This window comes from Pseudophryne corroboree, chromosome 8 (genome assembly GCF_028390025.1).
Source record: "Pseudophryne corroboree isolate aPseCor3 chromosome 8, aPseCor3.hap2, whole genome shotgun sequence".
NCBI lineage: Eukaryota > Metazoa > Chordata > Amphibia > Anura > Myobatrachidae > Pseudophryne > Pseudophryne corroboree.
This window is the reverse complement of record NC_086451.1, coordinates 296,215,406-296,239,127: the sequence shown is the minus strand read 5'-3', so window position 1 is coordinate 296,239,127 and position 23,722 is coordinate 296,215,406. Positions and strand designations below refer to the sequence as shown.

The 23,722-nt window shown below is 45.5% G+C and overlaps 1 protein-coding gene across 2 annotated transcripts in view; it reads left to right on the top strand.

The window, feature by feature from the left end:
• Positions 1-23,722, top strand: part of TRPC5 (transient receptor potential cation channel subfamily C member 5) — an 829,680-nt gene that overhangs the window by 705,570 nt on the left and 100,388 nt on the right. For both annotated transcript variants that reach the window (XM_063937327.1, XM_063937328.1), the window contains one exon: positions 21,637-21,832. In XM_063937327.1, the coding sequence (XP_063793397.1) occupies positions 21,637-21,832 (196 nt within the window). The remainder of the gene's footprint in view (positions 1-21,636; positions 21,833-23,722) is intronic.

Here is a 23,722-nt window from a genome sequence, read left to right as displayed (position 1 = left end):
CAGAGGCAAGATGTCCACCTCATCATCATCCTCCGATATATCACCGTGTACATCCCCCTCCTCACAGATTATCAATTCGTCCCTACTGGAATCCACCATCTCTGCTCCCTGTGTACTTTGTGGAGGCAATTGCTGCTGGTCAATGTCTCCACGGAGGAATTGATTATAATTCATTTTAATGAACATCATCTTCTCCACATTTTCTGAAAGTAACCTCGTACGCCGATTGCTGACAAGGTGAGCGGCGGCACTAAACACTCTTTCGGAGTACACACTTGTGGGAGGGCAACTTAGGTAGAATAAAGCCAGTTTGTGCAAGGGCCTCCAAATTGCCTCTTTTTCCTGCCAGTATAAGTACGGACTGTCTGACGTGCCTACTTGGATGCGGTCACTCATATAATCCTCCACCATTCTTTCAATGGGGAGAGAATCATATGCAGTGACAGTAGACGACATGTCCGTAATCGTTGTCAGGTCCTTCAGTCCGGACCAGATGTCAGCATCAGCAGTCGCTCCAGACTGCCCTGCATCACCGCCAGCGGGTGGGCTCGGAATTCTGAGCCTTTTCCTCGCACCCCCAGTTACGGGAGAATGTGAAGGAGGAGATGTTGACAGGTCGCGTTCCGCTTGACTTGACAATTTTCTCACCAGCAGGTCTTTGAACCCCAGCAGACTTGTGTGTGCCGGAAAGAGAGATCCAAGGTAGGTTTTAAATCTAGGATCGAGCACGGTGGCCAAAATGTAGTGCTCTGATTTCAACAGATTGACCACCCGTGAATCCTTGTTAAGCGAATTAAGGGCTCCATCCACAAGTCCCACATGCCTAGCGGAATCGCTCTGTGTTAGCTCCTCCTTCAATGTCTCCAGCTTCTTCTGCAAAAGCCTGATGAGGGGAATGACCTGACTCAGGCTGGCAGTGTCTGAACTGACTTCAAGTGTGGCAAGTTCAAAGGGCATCAGAACCTTGCACAACGTTGAAATCATTCTCCACTGCGCTTGAGACAGGTGCATTCCACCTCCTATATCGTGCTCAATTGTATAGGCTTGAATGGCCTTTTGCTGCTCCTCCAACCTCTGAAGCATATATAGGGTTGAATTCCACCTCGTTACCACTTCTTGCTTCAGATGATGGCAGGGCAGGTTCAGGCGTTTTTGGTGTTGCTCCAGTCTTCTGTACGTGGTGCCTGTACGCCGAAAGTGTCCCGCAATTCTTCTGGCCACCGACAGCATCTCTTGCACGCCCCTGTCGTTTTTTAAATAATTCTGCACCACCAAATTCAAGGTATGTGCAAAACATGGGACGTGCTGGAATTTGCCCATATTTAATGCACACACAATATTGCTGGCGTTGTCCGATGCCACAAATCCACAGGAGAGTCCAATTGGGGTAAGCCATTCCGCGATGATCTTCCTCAGTTGCCGTAAGAGGTTTTCAGCTGTGTGCGTATTCTGGAAACCGGTGATACAAAGCGTAGCCTGCCTAGGAAAGAGTTGGCGTTTGCGAGATGCTGCTACTGGTGCCGCCGCTGCTGTTCTTGCGGCGGGAGTCCATACATCTACCCAGTGGGCTGTCACAGTCATATAGTCCTGACCCTGCCCTGCTCCACTTGTCCACATGTCCGTGGTTAAGTGGACATTGGGTACAACTGCATTTTTTAGGACACTGGTGAGTCTTTTTCTGACGTCCGTGTACATTCTCGGTATCGCCTGCCTAGAGAAGTGGAACCTAGATGGTATTTGGTAACGGGGGCACACTACCTCAAGAAATTGTCTAGTTCCCTGTGAACTAACGGCGGATACCGGACGCACGTCTAACACCAACATAGTTGTCAAGGCCTCAGTTATCCGCTTTGCAACAGGATGACTGCTGTGATATTTCATCTTCCTCGCAAAGGACTGTTGGACAGTCAATTGCTTGGTGGAAGTAGTAAAAGTGGGCTTACGACTTCCCCTCTGGGATGACCATCGACTCCCAGCAGCAACAACAGCAGCGCCAGCAGCAGTAGGCGTTACACGCAAGGATGCATCGGAGGAATCCCAGGCAGGAGAGGACTCGTCAGAATTGCCAGTGACATGGCCTGCAGGACTATTGGCATTCCTGGGGAAGGAGGAAATTGACACTGAGGGAGTTGGTGGGGTGGTTTGCGTGAGCTTGGTTACAAGAGGAAGGGATTTACTGGTCAGTGGACTGCTTCCGCTGTCACCCAAAGTTTTTGAACTTGTCACTGACTTATTATGAATGCGCCTCAGGTGACGTATAAGGGAGGATGTTCCGAGGTGGTTAACGTCCTTACCCCTACTTATTACAGCTTGACAAAGGCAACACACGGCTTGACAAATGTTGTCCGCATTTCTGTTGAAATACTTCCACACCGAAGAGCTGATTTTTTTGGTATTTTCACCAGGCATGTCAATGGCCATATTCCTCCCACGGACAACAGGTGTCTCCCCGGGTGCCTGACTTAAACAAACCACCTCACCATCAGAATCCTCCTTGTCAATTTCCTCCCCAGCGCCAGCAACACCCATATCCTTCTCATCTTGGTGTACTTCAACACTGACATCTTCAATCTGACTATCAGGAACTGGACTGCGGGTGCTCCTTCCAGCACTTGCAGGGGGCGTGCAAATGGTGGAAGGCGCATGCTCTTCACGTCCAGTGTTGGGAATGTCAGGCATCGCAACCGACACAATTGGACTCTCCTTGTGGATTTGGGATTTCGAAGAACGCACAGTTCTTTGCTGTGCTTTTGCCAGCTTGAGTCTTTTCATTTTTCTAGCGAGAGGCTGAGTGCTTCCATCCTCATGTGAAGCTGAACCACTAGCCATGAACATAGGCCAGGGCCTCAGCCGTTCCTTGCCACTCTGTGTGGTAAATGGCATATTGGCAAGTTTACGCTTCTCCTCCGACAATTTTATTTTAGATTTTTGAGTCCTTTTTTTACTGATATTTGGTGTTTTGGATTTTACATGCTCTGTACTATGACATTGGGCATCGGCCTTGGCAGACGACGTTGCTGGCATTTCATCGTCTCGGCCATGACTAGTGGCAGCAGCTTCAGCACGAGGTGGAAGTCGATCTTGATCTTTCCCTATTTTTGGAACCTCAACATTTTTGTTCTCCATATTTTAATAGGCACAACTAAAAGGCACCTCAGGTAAACAATGGAGATGGATGGATACTAGTATACTTATGGATGACGAGCGACTGCCGACACAGAGGTAGCTACAGCCGTGGACTACCGTACTGTGTCTGCTGCTAATATAGACTGGATGATAATGAGATAAAATTAAAATATATATATATATCACACTAGTACTGCAGCCGGACAGGTATATATTATGTAATGACGGACCTGCTGGACACTGTCTGTCAGACTCAGCACTGCAGACTCCTAAAGTAAGCTACTAGTATCAAGAAGATAGAAAAAAAAAACACGGGTAGGTGGTATACAATTATGGATGGACGAGCGACTGCCGACACAGAGGTAGCTACAGCCGTGGACTACCGTACTGTGTCTGCTGCTAATATAGACTGGATGATAATGAGATAAAATTAAAATATATATATATATCACACTAGTACTGCAGCCGGACAGGTATATATTATGTAATGACGGACCTGCTGGACACTGTCTGTCAGACTCAGCACTGCAGACTCCTAAAGTAAGCTACTAGTATCAAGAAGATAGAAAAAAAAAACCACGGGTAGGTGGTATACAATTATGGATGGACGAGCGACTGCCGACACAGAGGTAGCTACAGCCGTGGACTACCGTACTGTGTCTGCTGCTAATATAGACTGGATGATAATGAGATAAAATTAAAATATATATATATATATATCACACTAGTACTGCAGCCGGACAGGTATATATTATGTAATGACGGACCTGCTGGACACTGTCTGTCAGACTCAGCACTGCAGACTCCTAAAGTAAGCTACTAGTATGAAGAAGATAGAAAAAAAAAACCACGGGTAGGTGGTATACAATTATGGATGGACGAGCGACTGCCGACACAGAGGTAGCTACAGCCGTGGACTACCGTACTGTGTCTGCTGCTAATATAGACTGGATGATAATGAGATAAAATTAAAATATATATATATATCACACTAGTACTGCAGCCGGACAGGTATATGTTATGTAATGACGGACCTGCTGGACACTGTCTGTCAGACTCAGCACTGCAGACTCCTAAAGTAAGCTACTAGTATCAAGAAGATAGAAAAAAAAAAAACACAGGTAGGTGGTATACAATTATGGATGGACGAGCGACTGCCGACACAGAGGTAGCTACAGCCGTGGACTACCGTACTGTGTCTGCTGCTAATATAGACTGGATGATAATGAGATAAAATTAAAATATATATATATATCACACTAGTACTGCAGCCGGACAGGTATATGTTATGTAATGACGGACCTGCTGGACACTGTCAGACTCAGCACTGCAGACTCCTAAAGTAAGCTACTAGTATCAAGAAGATAGAAAAAAAAAAACACGGGTAGGTGGTATACAATTATGGATGGACGAGCGACTGCCGACACAGAGGTAGCTACAGCCGTGGACTACCATACTGTGTCTGCTGCTAATATAGACTGGATGATAATGAGATAAAATTAAAATATATATATATATCACACTAGTACTGCAGCCGGACAGGTATATATTATGTAATGACGGACCTGCTGGACACTGTCTGTCAGACTCAGCACTGCAGACTCCTAAAGTAAGCTACTAGTATCAAGAAGATAGAAGAAAAAAAAAACCACTGGTAGGTGGTATACAATTATGGATGGACGAGCGACTGCCGACACAGAGGTAGCTACAGCCGTGGACTACCGTACTGTGTCTGCTGCTAATATAGACTGGATGATAATGAGATAAAATTAAAATATATATATATATCACACTAGTACTGCAGCCGGACAGGTATATATTATGTAATGACGGACCTGCTGGACACTGTCTGTCAGACTCAGCACTGCAGACTCCTAAAGTAAGCTACTAGTATCAAGAAGATAGAAAAAAAAAACCACGGGTAGGTGGTATACAATTATGGATGGACGAGCGACTGCCGACACAGAGGTAGCTACAGCCGTGGACTACCGTACTGTGTCTGCTGCTAATATAGACTGGATGATAATGAGATAAAATTAAAATATATATATATATCACACTAGTACTGCAGCCGGACAGGTATATATTATGTAATGACGGACCTGCTGGACACTGTCTGTCAGACTCAGCACTGCAGACTCCTAAAGTAAGCTACTAGTATCAAGAAGATAGAAAAAAAAAACCACGGGTAGGTGGTATACAATTATGGATGGACGAGCGACTGCCGACACAGAGGTAGCTACAGCCGTGGACTACCGTACTGTGTCTGCTGCTAATATAGACTGGATGATAATGAGATAAAATTAAAATATATATATATATCACACTAGTACTGCAGCCGGACAGGTATATATTATGTAATGACGGACCTGCTGGACACTGTCTGTCAGACTCAGCACTGCAGACTCCTAAAGTAAGCTACTAGTATCAAGAAGATAGAAGAAAAAAAAACACGGGTAGGTGGTATACAATTATGGATGGACGAGCGACTGCCGACACAGAGGTAGCTACAGCCGTGGACTACCGTACTGTGTCTGCTGCTAATATAGACTGGATGATAATGAGATAAAATTAAATAAGATTTTACTTACCGATAAATCTATTTCTCATAGTCCGTAGTGGATGCTGGGGACGCCGTCAGGACCATGGGGAATAGCGGCTCCGCAGGAGACAGGGCACAAAAGCAAGCTTTTAGGATCACATGGTGTGTACTGGCTCCTCCCCCTATGACCCTCCTCCAAGCCTCAGTTAGGTACTGTGCCCGGACGAGCGTACACAATAAGGAAGGATCTTGAATCCCGGGTAAGACTCATACCAGCCACACCAATCACACCGTACAACTTGTGATTTGAACCCAATTAACAGTATGATAACAATGAAGTAGCCTCTAAAAAAGATGGCTCACAACAATAATAACCCGATTTTTTTTTGTAACAATAACTATGTACAAGTAATGCAGACAATCCGCACTTGGGATGGGCGCCCAGCATCCACTACGGACTATGAGAAATAGATTTATCGGTAAGTAAAATCTTATTTTCTCTAACGTCCTAGTGGATGCTGGGGACTCCGTCAGGACCATGGGGATTATACCAAAGCTCCCAAACGGGCGGGAGAGTGCGGATGACTCTGCAGCACCGAATGAGAGAACTCCAGGTCCTCCTCAGCCAGGGTATCAAATTTGTAGAATTTAGCAAACGTGTTTGCCCCTGACCAAGTTGCAGCTCGGCAAAGTTGTAAAGCCGAGACCCCTCGGGCAGCCGCCCAAGATGAGCCCACCTTCCTTGTGGAATGGGCATTTACAGATTTTGGCTGTGGCAGGCCTGCCACAGAATGTGCAAGCTGAATTGTACTACAAATCCAACGAGCAATAGTCTGCTTAGAAGCAGGAGCACCCAGCTTTTTGGGTGCCTACAATATAAACAGCAAGTCAGACTTTCTGACTCCAGCCGTCCTGGAATTATATATATATATATATTTTCAGGGCCCTGACAACGTCTAGCAACTTGGAGTCCTCCAAGTCCCTAGTAGCCGCAGGCACCACAATAGGTTGTTTCAGGTGAAACGCTGACACCACCTTAGGAAGAAACTGGGGACGAGTCCGCAGTTCTGCCCTGTCCCGAATGGAAAATCAAATATGGGCTTTTGTAAGACAAAGCCGCCAATTTTGACAATCGCCTGGCCGAGGCCAGGGCCAACAGCATGGTCACTTTCCATGTGAGATATTTCAAATCCACAGATTTGAGTGGTTCAAACCAATATGATTTGAGGAATCCCAACACTACGTTGAGATCCCACGGTGCCACTGGAGGCACACAAGGGCTGTATATGCAATACTCCCTTGACAAACGTCTGGACTTCAGGAACTGAAGCCAATTCTTTCTGGAAGAAAATCTATAGGGCCGAAACTTGAACCTTAATGGACCCCAATTTGAGGCTCATAGACACTCCTGTTTGCAGGAAGTGCAGAAATCGACCTAGTTGAAATTTTTTCGTGGGGCCTTCCTGGCCTCACCCACGCAACATATTTTTACCACATGTGGTGATAACGTTGTGCGGTCACCTCCTTCCTGGCTTTGACCAGGGTAGGTATGACCTCTTCCGGAATGCCTTTTCCCTTAGGATCCGGCGTTCAAACCGCCATGCCGTCAAACGCAGTCGCGGTAAGTCTTGGAACAGACAAGGTCCCTGCTGGAGCAGGTCCTTTCTTAAAGGCCGATGCCACGGTTCCTCTTGGAACAGACATGGTACTTGCTGAAAGCAAATCCCTTCTTAGCTCCCGAGGCCATTAGTCCTCTGTGAGCATCTCTTGAAGTTCCGGTTACCAAGTCCCTCTTGGCCAATCCGGAGCCACGAGTATAGTTCTTACTCCTCTATGTCTTATAATTCTCAATACCTTGGTTATGAGAAGCAGAGGAGGGAACACATACACCGACTGTTACACCCACGGTGTTACCAGGACGTCCACAGCTATCGCCTGAAGGTCTCGTGACCTGGCGCAATACCTGTCCCATTTTTTGTTCGGGCGGGACGCCATCATGTCCACCTTTGGTCTTTCCCAACGGTTCACAATCATGCGGAAAACTTCCCGATGAAGTTCCCACTCTCCCGGGTGGAGGTCGTGCCTGCTGAGGAAGTCTGCTTCCCAGTCGTCCACTCCCGGAATGAACACTGCTGACAGTGCTATCACATGATTTTCCGCCTAGCGAAAAATCCTTGCAGTTTTGCCACTGCCCTCCTGCTTCTTGTGCCGCCCTTTCTGTTTACGTGGGCGACTGCCGTGATGTTATCCCACTGGATCAATACCGGCTGACCTTGAAGCAGAGGTCTTGCTAAGCTTAGAGCATTATAAATTTGCTCTTAGCTCCAGTATATTTATGTGGAGAGAATTCTCCAGACTTGATCACACTCCTTGTGTGACTGCTCCCCAGCCTCTCAGGCTGGCCTCCGTGGTCACGAGCATCCAATCCTGAATGCCGAATCTGCGGCCCTCTAGAAGATGAGCACTCTGTAATCACCACAGGAGAGACACCCTTGTCCTTGGATATAGGGTTATCCGCTGATGCATCTGAAGATGCGATCCGGACCATTTGTCCAGCAGATCCCACTGAAGAGTTCTTGCGTGAAATCTGCCGAATGGAAGCGCTTCGTAATAAGCCACCATTTTTACCAGGACTCTTGTGCAATGATGCACTGACACTTTTCCTGGTTTTAGGAGGATCCCGATTAGCTCGGATAACTCCCTGGCTTTCTCCTCTGGGAGAAACACCTTTTCCTGGACTGTGTCCAGAATCATCCCTAGGACCAGCAGACGTGTCGTCGGAACAACTGCGGTTTTGGAATATTTAGAATCCACCCGTGCTGTCGTAGAACTACTTGAGATAGTGCTACTCCGACCTCCAACTGTTCTCTGGACCTTGTTCTTATCAGGAGGTCGTCCATTTTCTTTGAAGACGAATCCTCCTTTCGGTCATTACCTTGGTAAGGACCCGGGGTGCCTTGGACAATCCAACGGCATCGTCTTGAAACTGATAGTGACAGTTCTGTACCACGAACCTGAGGTACCCTTGGTGAGAAAAGGCAAATTTTGGGACATGGAGGTAAGCATCCCTGATGTCCCGGGACACCATATAGTCCCCTTGTTCTTTGCTATCACTGCTCTGAGTGACTCCATCTGGATTTGAACCCTTGTAAGTGTTCAAATTTTTCAGATTTAGAATAGGTCTCACCTAGCCTTCAGTACCACCATATAGTGTGGAGTAATACCCCTTTCCTTGTTGTCGGAGGGGTAATTTTATTATCACCTGCTGGGAATACAGCTTGTGAATTGTTTTCAATACTGCCTCCCTGTCGGAGGGAGACATTGGTACAGCAGACTACAGGAACCTGCGAGGGGGGAAACCTCTCGACATTCCAATCTGTACCCCTTGGATACTACTTGTAGGATCAAGGGGTCCTGTACGGTCCCAGCGTCATGCTGAGAACTTGGTAGAAGCGGTGGAGGGCTTCTGTTCCTGGGAATGGGCTGCCTGCTGCAGTCTTCTTCCCTTTCCTCTATCCCTGGGCAGATATGACTCTTATAGGGACGAAAGGACTGAGGCTGAAAAGACGGTGTCTTTTTCTGCAGAGATGTGACTTAGGGTAAAAAACGGTGGATTTTCCAGCAGTTGCCCTGGCCACCAGGTCCCATGGACCGACCCCAAATAACTCCTCCCCTTTATACGGCAATACATCTTTGTGCCGTTTGGAATCTGCATCACCTGACCACTGTCGTGTCCATAAACATCTTCTTGCAGATATGGACATCGCATTTACTCTTGATGCCAGAGTGCAAATATCCCTCTGCGCATCTCGCATATATAGAAATGCATCCTTTAAATGCTCTATAGTCAATAAAATACTGTCCCTGTCAAAGGTATCAATATTTTTAGTCAGGGAATCCGACCAAGCCACCTCAGCTCTGCACATCCAGGCTGAGGCGATCGCTGGTCGCAGTATAACACCAGCATGTGTGTGTATACTTTTTAGGATATTTTTCAGCCTCCTATCAGCTGGCTCCTTAAGTACGGCCCTATCCGTAGATGGTACCGCCACTTGTTCTGATAAGCGTGTGAGCGCCTTATCCACCTGAGGGGTGTTTCCCACCGCGCCTTAACTTCTGGCGGGAAAAGGTATACCGCCAATAATTTTCTATCGGGGGAAACCCACGCATCATCACACACTTCATTTAATTTATCTGATTCAGGAAAAACTACAGGTAGTTTTTTCACCTCACATATAATACCCTTTTTTGTGGTACTTGGAGTATCAGAAATATGTAACACCTCCTTCATTGCCCTTAACGTGTGGCCCTAAAAGAAAATACGTTTTTTTTTTTTTTCTTCACCGTCGACACTGAAATCAGTGTCCGTGTCTGGGTCTGTGTCGACCGACTGAGGTAAATGGGCATTTTACAGCCCCTGACGGTGTTTGAGACGCCTGGACAGATACTAATTTGTTCGCCGGCCCTCTCATGTCGTCAACCGGCTTGCAGCGTGTTGACATTGTCACGTAATTTCCATAAATAAGCCATCCATTCCGGTGTCGACTCCCTAGAGAGTGACATCACCATTACAGGCAATTTGCTCCGCCTCCTCACCAATATTTTCCTCATACATGTCGACACACACGTACCGACATACAGCACACACATAGGGAATGCTCTGATAGAGGACAGGACCCACTAGCCCTTTGGGGAGACAGAGGGAGAGTTTGCCAGCACACACCAAAACGCTATAATTATCCAGGGACAACCTTTATATAAGTGTTCCTCCCTTATAGCATTTTAATATATATACATATCGCCAAATCAGTGCCCCCCCCCTCTCTGTTTTAACCCTGTTTCTGTAGTGCAGTGCAGGGGAGAGCATGGGAGCCTTCCCACCAGCCTTTCTGTGAGGGAAAATGGCGCTGTGTGCTGAGGAGAATAGGCCCCGCCCCCTTTTCGGCGGGCTTCTTCTCCGGAGTTTTAGATATCTGGCAGGGGTTAAATACATCCATATAGCCTCAAGGGCTATATGTGATGTATTTTTCGCCATACAGGTATTATACATTGCTGCCCAGGGCGCCCCCCCCCCAGCGCCCTGCACCCTCCGTGACCGCTGTGTGAAGTGTGCTGACAACAATGGCGCACAGCTGCAGTGCTGTGCACTACCTGATGAAGACTGAGAGTCTTCTGCCGCCTGGTTCCGGACCTCTTCATCTTCAGCGTCTGCAAGGGGGGTCGGCGGCGCGGCTCCGGGACGAACCCCAGGGCGAGCCCTGTGTTCCGACTCCCTCTGGAGCTATGTCCAGTAGCCTAAGAATCCAATCCATCCTGCACGCAGGTGAGTTGAAAATCTCTCCCCTAAGTCCCTCGATGCAGTGAGCCTGTTGCCAGCAGGACTCACTGAAAATAAAGAACCTAAAAACTTTTTCTAAGTAACTCTTTAAGAGAGCCACCTAGATTGCACCCTTCTCGGCCGGGCACAAAAACCTAACTGAGGCTTGGAGGAGGGTCATAGGGGGAGGAGCCAGTACACACCATGTGATCCTAAAAGCTTGCTTTTGTGCCCTGTCTCCTGCGGAGCCGCTATTCCCCATGGTCCTGACGGAGTCCCCAGCATCCACTAGGACGTTAGAGAAAAATATATATATATATCACACTAGTACTGCAGCCGGACAGGTATATATTATGTAATGACGGACCTGCTGGACACTGTCTGCAGCATGCGTTTATAAAAACACCACACGACGAGTGTTTAACTTTTTCAGGCAGACAATCACAATATACTGGTGGTCAGCAGACAATCACAATACTGGTGGTCAGTGGTCACTGGTCAGTCACACTGGCAGTGGCACTCTGGCAGCAAAAGTGTGCACTGTACTTAAAATATGTACTCCTGCTATAACTGCTCCCCAGTCTCCCCCACAATTAAGCTGTGTGAGCAGTGAGCACTCAGCACAGTCAGATAATGATATACAGTATTACATATGATGCAGCACACTGGGCTGAGCACAGATATGGTATGTGACTGTGTCACACTGTGTATCGGTTTTTTTCAGGCAGAGAACGGATTAATTAAACTGGTGGCACTGGTCACTGGTCACACTATCAGCAGCAAGTAGTACTCCTCCTAATAATATGCTCCCCAAAATTTGTGTCTCTCTCTAGTACTCTAGTCTAAACGGAGAGGACGCCAGCCACGTCCTCTCCCTATCAATCTCAATGCACGTGTGAAAATGGCGGCGACGCGCGGCTCCTTATATAGAATCCGAGCCTCGCGAGAATCCGACAGCGGGATGATGACGTTCGGGCGCGCTCGGGTTAACCGAGCAAGGCGGGAGGATCCGAGCCGCTCGGCCCCGTGTAAAAAAACCTGAAGTTCGGGCGGGTTCGGATTCCGAGGAACCGAACCCGCTCATCTCTAGTACATACCGCAGTGCAATCGTCTTGCCAATTACTAACTTGTCTGCTATCAGTCCTTGAATAACAACTATTGCAGCACTATATACAGAATATAATACACGGTTAAGTCACATTATTATGACCACCTTGTACATTTGACTTCGGCAGAATGTAGCCCATGAAGTATGTCACATGTTGTGTGCTGGCTTGGTGGGTATATAAGGTGTGTGATAGGCCATCTGCACACATATCACTCGATGCTGTCATGGGTAAAAGGGGTGATTTACTGAGTTGCAAAAAGGGATAATTATCATCTGTCGGGCCAAGGGTGGCAGTATTTCTGAAACAGAGCAGTTTGCATGCTGCTGTGGTGAAGGTGTATCATGACTGGACAAATGGCATCATTGTGCATAAGAACCGACATGGAAACGGCAGAGCACACTGCGTGCAATTGATGTGAGAGGTGAACGTCGGCTACGAAGGTGCGTGAGGGCTGACCGACACGCAGGGGCGGATTGGGAACAAAAAGCGGCCCTGGAAAATAATTGTACTAGTGGCCCCACTTGGGCAACACCAGAGGTGTAAGGTCTAGCCATTGGCCATGGCAGCAGCTCCCTCCCCCCAAGACTTTCCAGATAGTGGGGATGTCTAGCATCAAGGGGAAGTTAAAAGGAAATAAAATTAAATATCATGAGCACATTAGATGATACACCTTTAGAATTTAGGAAACTATATAATTCTTTAGAAAGATATATTTTCTTGCTTATTACACCAACCGTATCCCAATCACTATTCACTCAATCTTATATGTCAGCCAAGCAGACAGACAGAGCATACACTAGATCATCTGCAATCACAGGCTAAGTGGCAAAGTAATTTTCATATATGCAAATTGTTTGGCATCTTATTCATTATGTCTATAAATAGGACCACATGTCCTCAAACAAAACAGGCCCCACGGGTGCGTCGGCCCACCGGGAATCTTCCCTGTGAACCCTATGGCCAATCCGCCTCTGCCGACACGCCACAGTAGAGCAACTCACTATCAAAATGAACCTCGGGGCTACTAGACGTGTGTCTATAATGATAGTTCAGCCCGTCTAGCTGCTGTCCGTGCTGCACGCGGCGGTTACTCTGGCTGTGAGCTGGTGGTCATTATAATGTGACACGAACGTGTATATGTGTTTATTATTTGCAGTTGTGGTCCTGCAGTTTATAAACAGGTCCTGTTGCTGCTTTGACTTGGCTGCCTCCTTTGTGCAGATCTTTCAATTGAGACTTGATTACTTGCATGAGGAAACCTTACTTACTATGAACAGGGGAGGGGCTAAGGAGTGTCCATGCAATCTGTACAGACACAGGCTGATTCCTGACAAATTATGTTGTCCCCTATTAATGGCTATGAAATAACGTGATGTAGGATGTCTCTACAGACCATTGTCATTTTAGATAGCAGTTTCTAAGGAGAAGATGTACGTGCCGACAAGTGAACCTTGTTTCTAAATCCGCAGAACACAAACTGTTCCAAGCAAAGTGAGCAGATAAACAACACAAAATATCAACCTCTTGCAGTGCTACTCCAAAGATGTCTAAGTGAAAATGGCAGGCCACTCACCCGTGACAAGCAGGATGCTGAGCTCACAGTTTTACTAAGTTATTCACAGCTCAGCAGTAAATGCGTCCAAGACAGCTTGTTTATGACAGTGGCTGATCTGAAGTAATGTGATACAAATCATCCACTTCATATATACAGTATATATATATATATATATATATAAAACAAACAAAAGATCTTTATCATGCGCTTTTTTGGAAGCAGCACCTCACAGTAGAACCCCTGTTAACAGGAACAATGGAATTGTAGACAAAGAATGGACCCAGGGGGCACTAAAGATAAACACACAATTGTCCAGAGTAAGAGTCCATAAACAACTCGTATGATAAATGTCCCAATGATGTGTTCTTATCGGACTTGATTTAATCCCCAACCTGGTGTAAAGATGTAGTTCTGATTTGGGTTCAGCCAAAAAAGATCCTCCTGTAACGATACCCTCTCACCAAGGATGTAGACACCCAAAATAATTGGCCAATGGCCTCAGATTAATAAAAATGTGTTGATGTTAAAACATCCAACATTTAAAAATACATTGCCAGATTGATTTCACATTATCACTCAGGTGTTTCAAGGAACCAAATACCTGTATACATCAGGGCAGATGTAGTAAGTGCCACCAACCACCCTAGGATGTAAGCTCGGTGGTAGGGGCTCCCAAATGTAATCAAGGTATCCTAGTCACCTTAAACCCTACGCATTTCGTCCCTCAATCGGACTTCCTCGGGTAAAATCACAATATATATTGGAGTGGATGTATATAATTTCCTCCACAATGAATTTCAAATGAGGCAAAGAAAATGTTTACCTAATCACAAGGTTGGTCACTTTTACTGGTCTGGAGAATGTCATGAATCTCGTAATCCCAATATTGTAATTAAAAAAAAAAACAGGGTAAATTTTGGAACCTCTGATCAAACACTTCACAAGGGATCAGGAAGCACATATAATCATAAGTGCCTGCAGTGATCCTCTCTCTCTAGTGCCAACAGTGGGCATTGGCACTGGAATTGTTTTGGGTGTCTACATCCTTGATGAGAGGGTATCGTTACAGGAGGATCTTTTTTGGCTGAACCCAAATCAGAATGACATCTTTACCCCAGGTTGGGGATTAAATCAAGTCCGATAAGAACACATCATTGGGGCATTTTCCATACGAGTTGTTTATGGACTCTTACTCTGGACAATTGTGTGTTTATCTTTAGCGCTCTCTGGGTCCATTCTTTATATATATATATATATATACTGTATATATGGAGTGGATGATTTGTTATGTATGTATATGTGTGTGTATATATATATATATATATGTGTATATATATATATATATATATATATATACATACACACAGTGGGGCAAAAAAGTATTTGGACAGCCACCGATTGTGCAAGTTGACCCACTTAAAAAGATGAGAGAGGTCTGTAATTTCCATCATAGGTACACTTCAACTGTGAGAGAGAGAATCTGGAAAAAAAAACAGGGAATCACATTGGGGTATATTTACTAACATTCGTAATTCTCCCGATTTGGTGGGAGAATAATCACGAATGACATCAAAAGTGTAAAACTGCAACTTTTTGAATTTGTTACGACAGATTTACTAAGCTGCCGTATTTTGCCTTTTCGGGTTTTCCGATGTCGATGTCATTCGTTATTTTTTTCAGTTTTTTACGGCAGTGATTAGCAAAACACTGCCGACTTTTTAAAAATGAATCTCGGCCGGATCTGTGTGATCCGTGCTGGGGTTCATTTTATTTTATTTTTTTAAATTAAACAGTGTAAAATCATAAAAAAAATTGCGTGGGGTCCCCCCTCCTAAGCATAACCAGCCTCGGGCTCTTTGAGCCGATCCTGGTTGCAGAAATATGGGGGGAAAAATGACAGGGGTTCCCCCATATTTAAGCAACCAGCATCGGGCTCTGCGCCTGGTCCTGGTTCCAAAAATACGGGGGACAAAAAGAGTAGGGGTCCCCCGTATTTTTAAAACCAGCACCGGGCTCCACTAGCTGGACAGATAATGCCACAGCCGGGGGTCACTTTTATATAGTGCCCTGCGGCCGTGGCATCAAAAATCCAACTAGTCACCCCTGGCCGGGGTACCCTGGGGGAGTGGGGACCCCTTCAATCAAGGGGTCCCCCCCCCCAGCCACCCAAGGGCCAGGGGTGAAGCCCGAGGCTGTCCCCCCCATCCAATGGGCTGCGGATGGGGAGGCTGATAGCCTTTTGTGATAATGAAAAGATATTGTTTTTAGTAGCAGTACTACAAGGCCCAGCAAGCCTCCCCCGCATGCTGGTACTTGGACAACCACAAGTACCAGCATGCGGCGGAAAAACGGGCCCGCTGGTACCTGTAGTACTATTACTAAAAAAATACCCAAAAAAAGACAAGACACACACACCGTGAAAGTAAAGATTTATTACATACATGCACACAAACATACATACATACTTACCTTATGTTCACACGAGGGTCTGTCCTCTTCTCCAGTAGAATCCAAGGGGTACCTGTTGAATAAATTCTACTCACCAGATCCCGGGTCCCAGGGTCCTCGGGGCAACCATTTGTAATCCAGGTACTTGAATAAAATAACAAAACGGAGAGCCGAGCCACGAACTGAAAGGGGCCCCATGTTTTCACATGGGACTCCTTTCCCAGAATGCCAGAAACCCACTCTGACTGATGTCTAAGTGGGTTTCTTCAGCCAATCAGGGAGCGCTACGTTGTAGCACCCTCCTGATCGGCTGTGTGCTCCTGTACTGAGTGACAGGCGGCACACGGCAGTGTTACAATGTAGCGCCTATGCACTCCATTGTAACCAATGGTGGGAACTTTCTGCTCAGCGGTGACGTCACTTTAGGTCAACCGCAGGGCAGAAAGTTCCCACCATTGGTTACAATGGAGCGCATAGGCGCTACATTGTAACACTGCCGTGTGCCGCCTGTCAGACAGTACAGGAGCACACAGCCGATCAGGAGGGTGCTACAACGTAGCGCTCCCTGATTGGCTGAAGAAACCCACTTAGACATCAGTCAGAGTGGGTTTCTGGCATTCGGGGAAAGGAGTCCCATGTGAAAACATGGGGCCCCTTTCAGTGCGTGGCTCGGCTCTCCGTTTTGTTATTTTATTCAAGTACCTGGATTACAAATGGTTGCCCCGCGGACCCTGGGACCCTGGATCTGGTGAGTAGAATTAATTCAACAGGTACCCCTTGGATTCTACTGGAGAAGAGGACCGACCTGCGTGTGAACATAAGGTAAGTATGTATGTATGTATGTTTGTGTGCATGTATGTAATAAATCTTTACTTTCACGGTGTGTGTGTCTTGTCTTTTTTTGGGTATTTTTTTAGTAATAGTACTACAGGTACCAGCGGGCCCGTTTTTCCGCCGCATGCTGGTACTTGTGGTTGTCCAAGTACCAGCATGCGGGGGAGGCTTGCTGGGCCTTGTAGTACTGCTACTAAAAACAATATCTTTTCATTATCACAAAAGGCTATCAGCCCCCCCATCCGCAGCCCATTGGATGGGGGGGGACAGCCTCGGGCTTCACCCCTGGCCCTTGGGTGGCTGGGGGGGGATGACCCCTTGATTGAAGGGGTCCCCACTCCCCCAGGGTACCCCGGCCAGGGGTGACTAGTTGGATTTTTGATGCCACGGCCGCAGGGCACTATATAAAAGTGACCCCCGGCTGTGGCATTATCTGTCCAGCTAGTGGAGCCCGGTGCTGGTTTTAAAAATACGGGGGACCCCTACTCTTTTTGTCCCCCGTATTTTTGGAACCAGGACCAGGCGCAGAGCCCGATGCTGGTTGCTTAAATATGGGGGAACCACCGTCATTTTTTTCCCCATATTTTTGCAACCAGGATCGGCTCAAAGAGCCCGAGGCTGGTTATGCTTAGGAGGGGGGACCCCACGCAATTTTTTTTTTTTTTTTGAAAAAAAACACTTTCCCACGCCTTCCCACTGATAGACATGCACGGATCTCATGGATCCCTGCATGCCTATGCAATCACGAATATAAAAAGCAGGTCTGCTTTTTTTTAGCACTTTTTTGCGATTTGTAATTTTTCACGGCAGTGTTTTCCTCTTTGGAGATTTGCACTTTTTAGTAAATTACCGAGTTCTACTAATTTGCTGGCGTATTTTGACCGATGGTGTATTCATTCGTATTTTTTTACAACTACTTCCAAAAAAATACGAATGCCCTCATCTCTGCCGTGATTTGAGTTTAGTAAATTACCGAGATGACACTTTGATGAAAAAACGGCATCTCGGTCAAAATCGGGACCTTAGTAAATTTACCCCACTGTATGATTTTTAAACAATTTACTTGTATATTCTTGTGGAAAATAAATATTTGGACACTTACCAAGCAGCAAGATTTCTGGCTCTCACAGACCTGTTACTACTTCTTGAAGAAGCTCTTCTATCCTCCACTCGTTACCTGTATTACTGGCACCTGTAGGAACTGGTTATCTGTATAAAAGACACCTGTCCACACCCTCAAACAGTCAGACTGCTACCTCTCCACCATGGCCAAGACCAGAGAGCTGTCTAAGGACTTCAGGGACAAAATTGTAGAGCTGCACAAGGCTGGGATGAGCTACTCGACAATAGGCAAGCAGCTTGGTGAGAAGAGATCAACTGTTGGCGCAATTATTAAAAAATGGAAGAAATACAAGATCACTGACAATCTCCCTCGACCTGGGGCTCCATGCAAGATCTCACCTCGTGGGGTATCAATGATCTTGAGAACGGTGAGGAATCAGCCCAGAACTACACAGGGGGACCTGGTCAATGACCTCAAGAGAGCTGGGACCACAGTCACAAAGGTTACCATTAGTAACACACTACATCATCATGGATTGAAATCCTGCAGCGCCTGAAAGGTCCCCCTGCTTAAGCCAGCACATGTCCAGGCCCGTCTAAAGTTTGCCAGTGACTATCTGGATGATCCAGAGGTGGATTGGGAGAATGTAATGTGGTCAGATGAGAGCAAAATTTAACTTTTTCGTATAAACTCCACTCGCCGTGTTTGGAGGGAGAAGAATGATGAATGGCATCCCAAGAACACCATACCCACTGTGAAGCATGGGGGTGGAAACATCATGCTTTGGGGCTGCTTTTCTGCAAAGTGTACAGGACGACTGATCCCTATTAAGGAAAGGATGAATGGGGCCATATATCGTGAGATTTTGGGCAAAAACCACCTGCCCTCAGTAACAGCATTGAAGATGGAACGTGGCTGGGTCTTCCAGCATGACAATGACCCAAAACACACCGCCCGTGCAACTAAGGAGTGGCTCCATAAGAAGCATTTCAAGGTCCTGGAGTGGCCTAGCCAGTCTCCAGACCTCAACCCAATAGAAAATCTGTGGAGGGAGTTGAAAGTCCGTGTTGCCCGGCGACAGCCCCAAAACATAACAGATCTAGAGAAGATCTGCATGGAAGAGTAGGCCAAAATACCTGCTACAGTGTGTGCAAACCTGATCAAGAACTACAGGAAACGTTTGACCTCTGTAATTGCCAACCGAGGTTACATTACAAAGTATTGAGTTAAACTTTTTGATTGTCCAAATATTTATTTTTTGCAAGAATATACAAATAAATTGTATAAAAAGCATACAATGTGATTTCGTAGTTGTTGTTTTTTTCAGATTCTGTCTCTCACAGTTGAAGTGTACCTATGATGGAAATGACAGACCTCCCTCATCTTTTTAAGTGGGTCAACTTGCACAATCGGTGGCTGTCCAAATACTTTTTTGCCCCAATAAATATATATATATATATATATATATACACTGCTCAAAAAAATAAAGGGAACACTAAAATAACACATCCTAGATCTGAATGAATGCAATATTCTTATTAAATACTTTGTTCTTTACATAGTTGAATGTGCTGACAACAAAATCACACAAAAATTATCAATGGAAATCAAATTTATTAACCCATGGAGGTCTGGATTTGGAGTCACCCTCAAAAATAAAGTGGAAAAACACACTACATGCTGATCCAACTTTGATGTAATGTCCTTAAAACAAGTCAAAATGAGGCTCAGTAGTGTGTGTGGTCTCCACGTGCCTGAATGACTTCCCTACAATGCCTGGGCATGCTCCAGCTGGGGAAATTTCTGGTGGCAGCTCTAAATGGGGAGGCCTCTTTAAAAGCAAGCGCAAAAGGCCTACTATTTGTACATGCCAGGATAAATGTAATAGCAGGATTTCTGAAAAATTTATCTGCTAGATTTAAACTGCATAACTTAAAAGGCAAAACCAACCTGGTCTGGACTTTTAAAATAATGCAGCTTTAAATCTAGATGCTTACCATAACTGACGAAATCCTGAGTCTGCCTGCAACTCGCAGGCTATTACATTCACGCATGAGCAGGAAGAGCCCGATGTCCAGCAGAGAGAGACGAACAGGGTGCCCGAGTCTTCCCCAATTCTCACAGCTCGTTGTCAGGGGTTGGTGCCACCACCTTCCCTCCCTTTTTCTCCCAACCGACGGATGGTGAGCATGGTCCCAGCACTTCTTGGTAGCACTGTGAGCTCCTGCATCATGTTCCTGTTACTAGAGGTCCAGTCGGACCTCTAGCATGCCTCCAATCAGGTGGTGGCCATTTTGGCAGGTACATTTTCAGCTGTAATGCACACAAACGTCCAGTTTGCATTAAATACAGCTGCATTTCATTTAAAATTTATAAAACATGTTCTTACACGCCAGCCCCCTTACTCCTCCGATACCATCTCCCTCACTTCCCTGCAGGATGAAATCGGGATTGTCCCTCACCGTTATTCGCAGGGTGCTTGCCTGCAGCACTTCCTCAGCGCTTAGTCACATGTCTGAGAGCACACATGACACAATATTAGTGCTACGTAAGGGAGACCCCAGACCACAGTGCCATGATGGGCAATGCAGAGGATGCTCAGGGTGCCAGAGCCTCAGAGTAAGAACAGAGGATGGTGGTGGTGGGCTCAAACCCACTCAATTAAACAAAAGGGCAGAAAAGATGCAGCGACATGTGTGCACATCACCCTCTCACCGTAGAGAGCTGCGGGACAGTCTGGACAAAAGTTCACTTGGAGGATATGCTTTAAAGGACTGTTGTCCTTATGGCATAACCGAGCATCCTGTTCTAAAGGTTTTTTCACCTTGTTACTCAGTTATACAATCCTGCAATGACACACAGCCTGCTTCATTGCTGCTGGCTATGTCTACATGAGACACACACCTCATCTTGCACTACAATGCTGCAGACATTTGCCTAAGCAATACAAAAAGGCATGACCATAGAGGTCCAAATGGCAAATTACTGCATGCATTTACAAATCAATGCATTTTCATGATCCTACCAGCCTTTAAGCTTGACTCATTTTATGTACGCTACTATACTCTAAGCTGTCCCATAGAAATATTAGTGGTGCATGTTGGAACTTGCAGTTTATATTAAGCAGAGAAGTGTTCTCACACTTCAGGTCCATTATAATTAATTTGTACACCATAGCCTACCAGGATTTGAGGCAAAGCTATTTGTATAAACGTGTTTAATGAACAAAGCTCTTTTTTTGTTTTAGGTTTTACCCTTCTTTTTTTAATGATGTTAAACACAATGTCTAAATCCAAACCAAATGTACAATCCAGTTTACTTAACCCATATTTCACAGCTTACAATGCTACAATCTATTTAATCTATTGTGTCAAAAGATATTAGCAATAACCGCAAAAAAATCCTGGCTTAAGGGGAACAGTTCTTTTGCACAAAAAGGGCAGGGGGCAATGATCTATCAGTGTACCATCACAATTAGGAGAACATTTTGAATGATTAAGGTGTTGCCAAAGAGTCAAACAATACAATTCCTTATTTGACCTCTAAAATACACCAATGGTTTTTTATTTTGGGGTGACTTCCGTTTCTTTGTACCTGTTCTACATGAACTGATGCAGAGCATGTTCTTTTCTTATATTACAGCCTTTTTGAGACCCTGCAATCCTTGTTCTGGTCAGTATTTGGTCTCCTGAACTTGTATGTCACCAATGTGAAAGCACGCCACGAGTTCACGGAATTTGTTGGAGCCACTATGTTTGGAACGTACAATGTGATCTCCTTGGTTGTATTACTTAACATGCTGATAGCCATGATGAACAACTCCTACCAGCTGATTGCTGTAAGTAATGATCTCATCTTCTTCTGTTTCTTTGTGCCTTCTAATTTGCGGGGTTATATTTTACTAGGAGGTGCAACATTCAAAAGTCATTAATAAGTCTGCAAACATTTATTTGGTGCGGTGCTTTATTTTATTATGGACCTAAGATGATATGATATTGTCAAAGGTGATGATGTTTGGTTGGAACTACTGATGAAATTTAATGACTACAACTTCTCTTATAGGCTATGAGACATGTCGTTTTTTACTGGTTGTACCTTAAATGGGATGAGTATTTCTCGACAAACCAGATTATTTAGTTCCCCAAAGTAGTCCTGTAACCGCCACCATAACCTATGCTGAGCTCCCCTGCATGGAGAGCTGTCAGCATGGGGTGCAGGAAAGTAAAATGTCAGCACTGAAGGTAAAAGTGGACAACCAGTTTAATTTATTTTATAACAATTAAATACAAGGCTTCGATAATGATGCTCTTACTTTTCAGTTAACGATAAGGGTTAAACATGGAAAAATATTTTTTAATTTGGATTTTAAAGCCTTGTCAGTGATCACATTAGATTAGCATGCAGACACCTGGTTAGCAACATTCTACTGTCCTTTAGTAATAATTAGACTGCCTGGAGCAGGTTAACTTAATGCTTTAATTCTCATCTTCATTTATCCCAGAGGAACACTGACAATTTCAGATAAGGAGCCAATAATGATATCACCTCACAAGTTATTCTGTCCATTTCAAAACTGACATTTTAAAACTTTACGTTAACAGAAAATATTTGCTGAGATGAAGTTATACTTATAATAGGGTCTTAGATGTCTGTTGCTTACGATACGTTTGTGATGACTCATAGGGGGTAATTCAGAGTTGATCGTAGCAGCAAATTTGTTAGCAGATGGGCAAAACCATGGGGGTAATTCAGACCTGATCGCTCGCTAGCGTTTTTTGCAGCGCTGCAATCAGGTCAGATCTGCGCATGCATATGCACCGCAATGCACAGGCGCATTGCACGGGTACAAAGTGGATCGTTGCTGTGCGATGGGTTTTACGAAGAATCCATTCGCACAGCCAATCGCAAAGAGATTGACAGGAAGAAGGCGTTTGTGGGTGGAAACTGACCATTTTCTGGGAGTGGTTGGAAAAACGCAGGCGTGTCCAAGCGTTTGCAGGGCGGGTGTCTGACGTCAATTCCGGCCCCGGACAGGCTGAAGTGATCGCAGCAGCTGAGTAAATTCTGGGCAACTCAGAAACTACACAAAGTTTAGTTGTACCGCTCGGCTGCACATGCGTTCGGACACTTGCACAGCTAAAATACACTCCCCTGAAGGCAGCAGCTATCTGATCGTAGTGCTGCAAAAAACTGCTAGCGAGCGATCAGGTCTGAATTACCCCCTATGTGCACTGCATGGGGGGCAGATATAACATGTACAGTGAGTGTTAGATTTGGGTGGGTTATATTGTTTCTGTGCAGGGTAAATACTAGCTGCTTAATTTTTACACTGCAATTTATATTTTAGTTTGAATATACCCCACCCAAATCTAACTCTCTCTGCACATGTTATATCTTCCCCCCTTGCAGTGCACATGGTTTTGCCCATCTACGAACAAATTCGCTGCTACGATTAGGTCTGAATTAGGCCCATAGTACAACTGTTATGCACTGCCTGGGGCGTAAGTCATACTTGCCTACCTGACCCTCTCCATGAGGGAGAAAATGCTCTGTTCTTGGACTTTCCTGGTAATTTATGATTGCCATCACCTGTGGTGAAACACCTTTCTTATCAATTAACTAGCTCACCACAGGTGATGGCAATCATACATTACCAGGAAAGTCCAGGAACAGAGCATTTTCTCCCTCATGGAGAGGGTCAGGTAGGCAAGTATGGCGTAAGTACGAA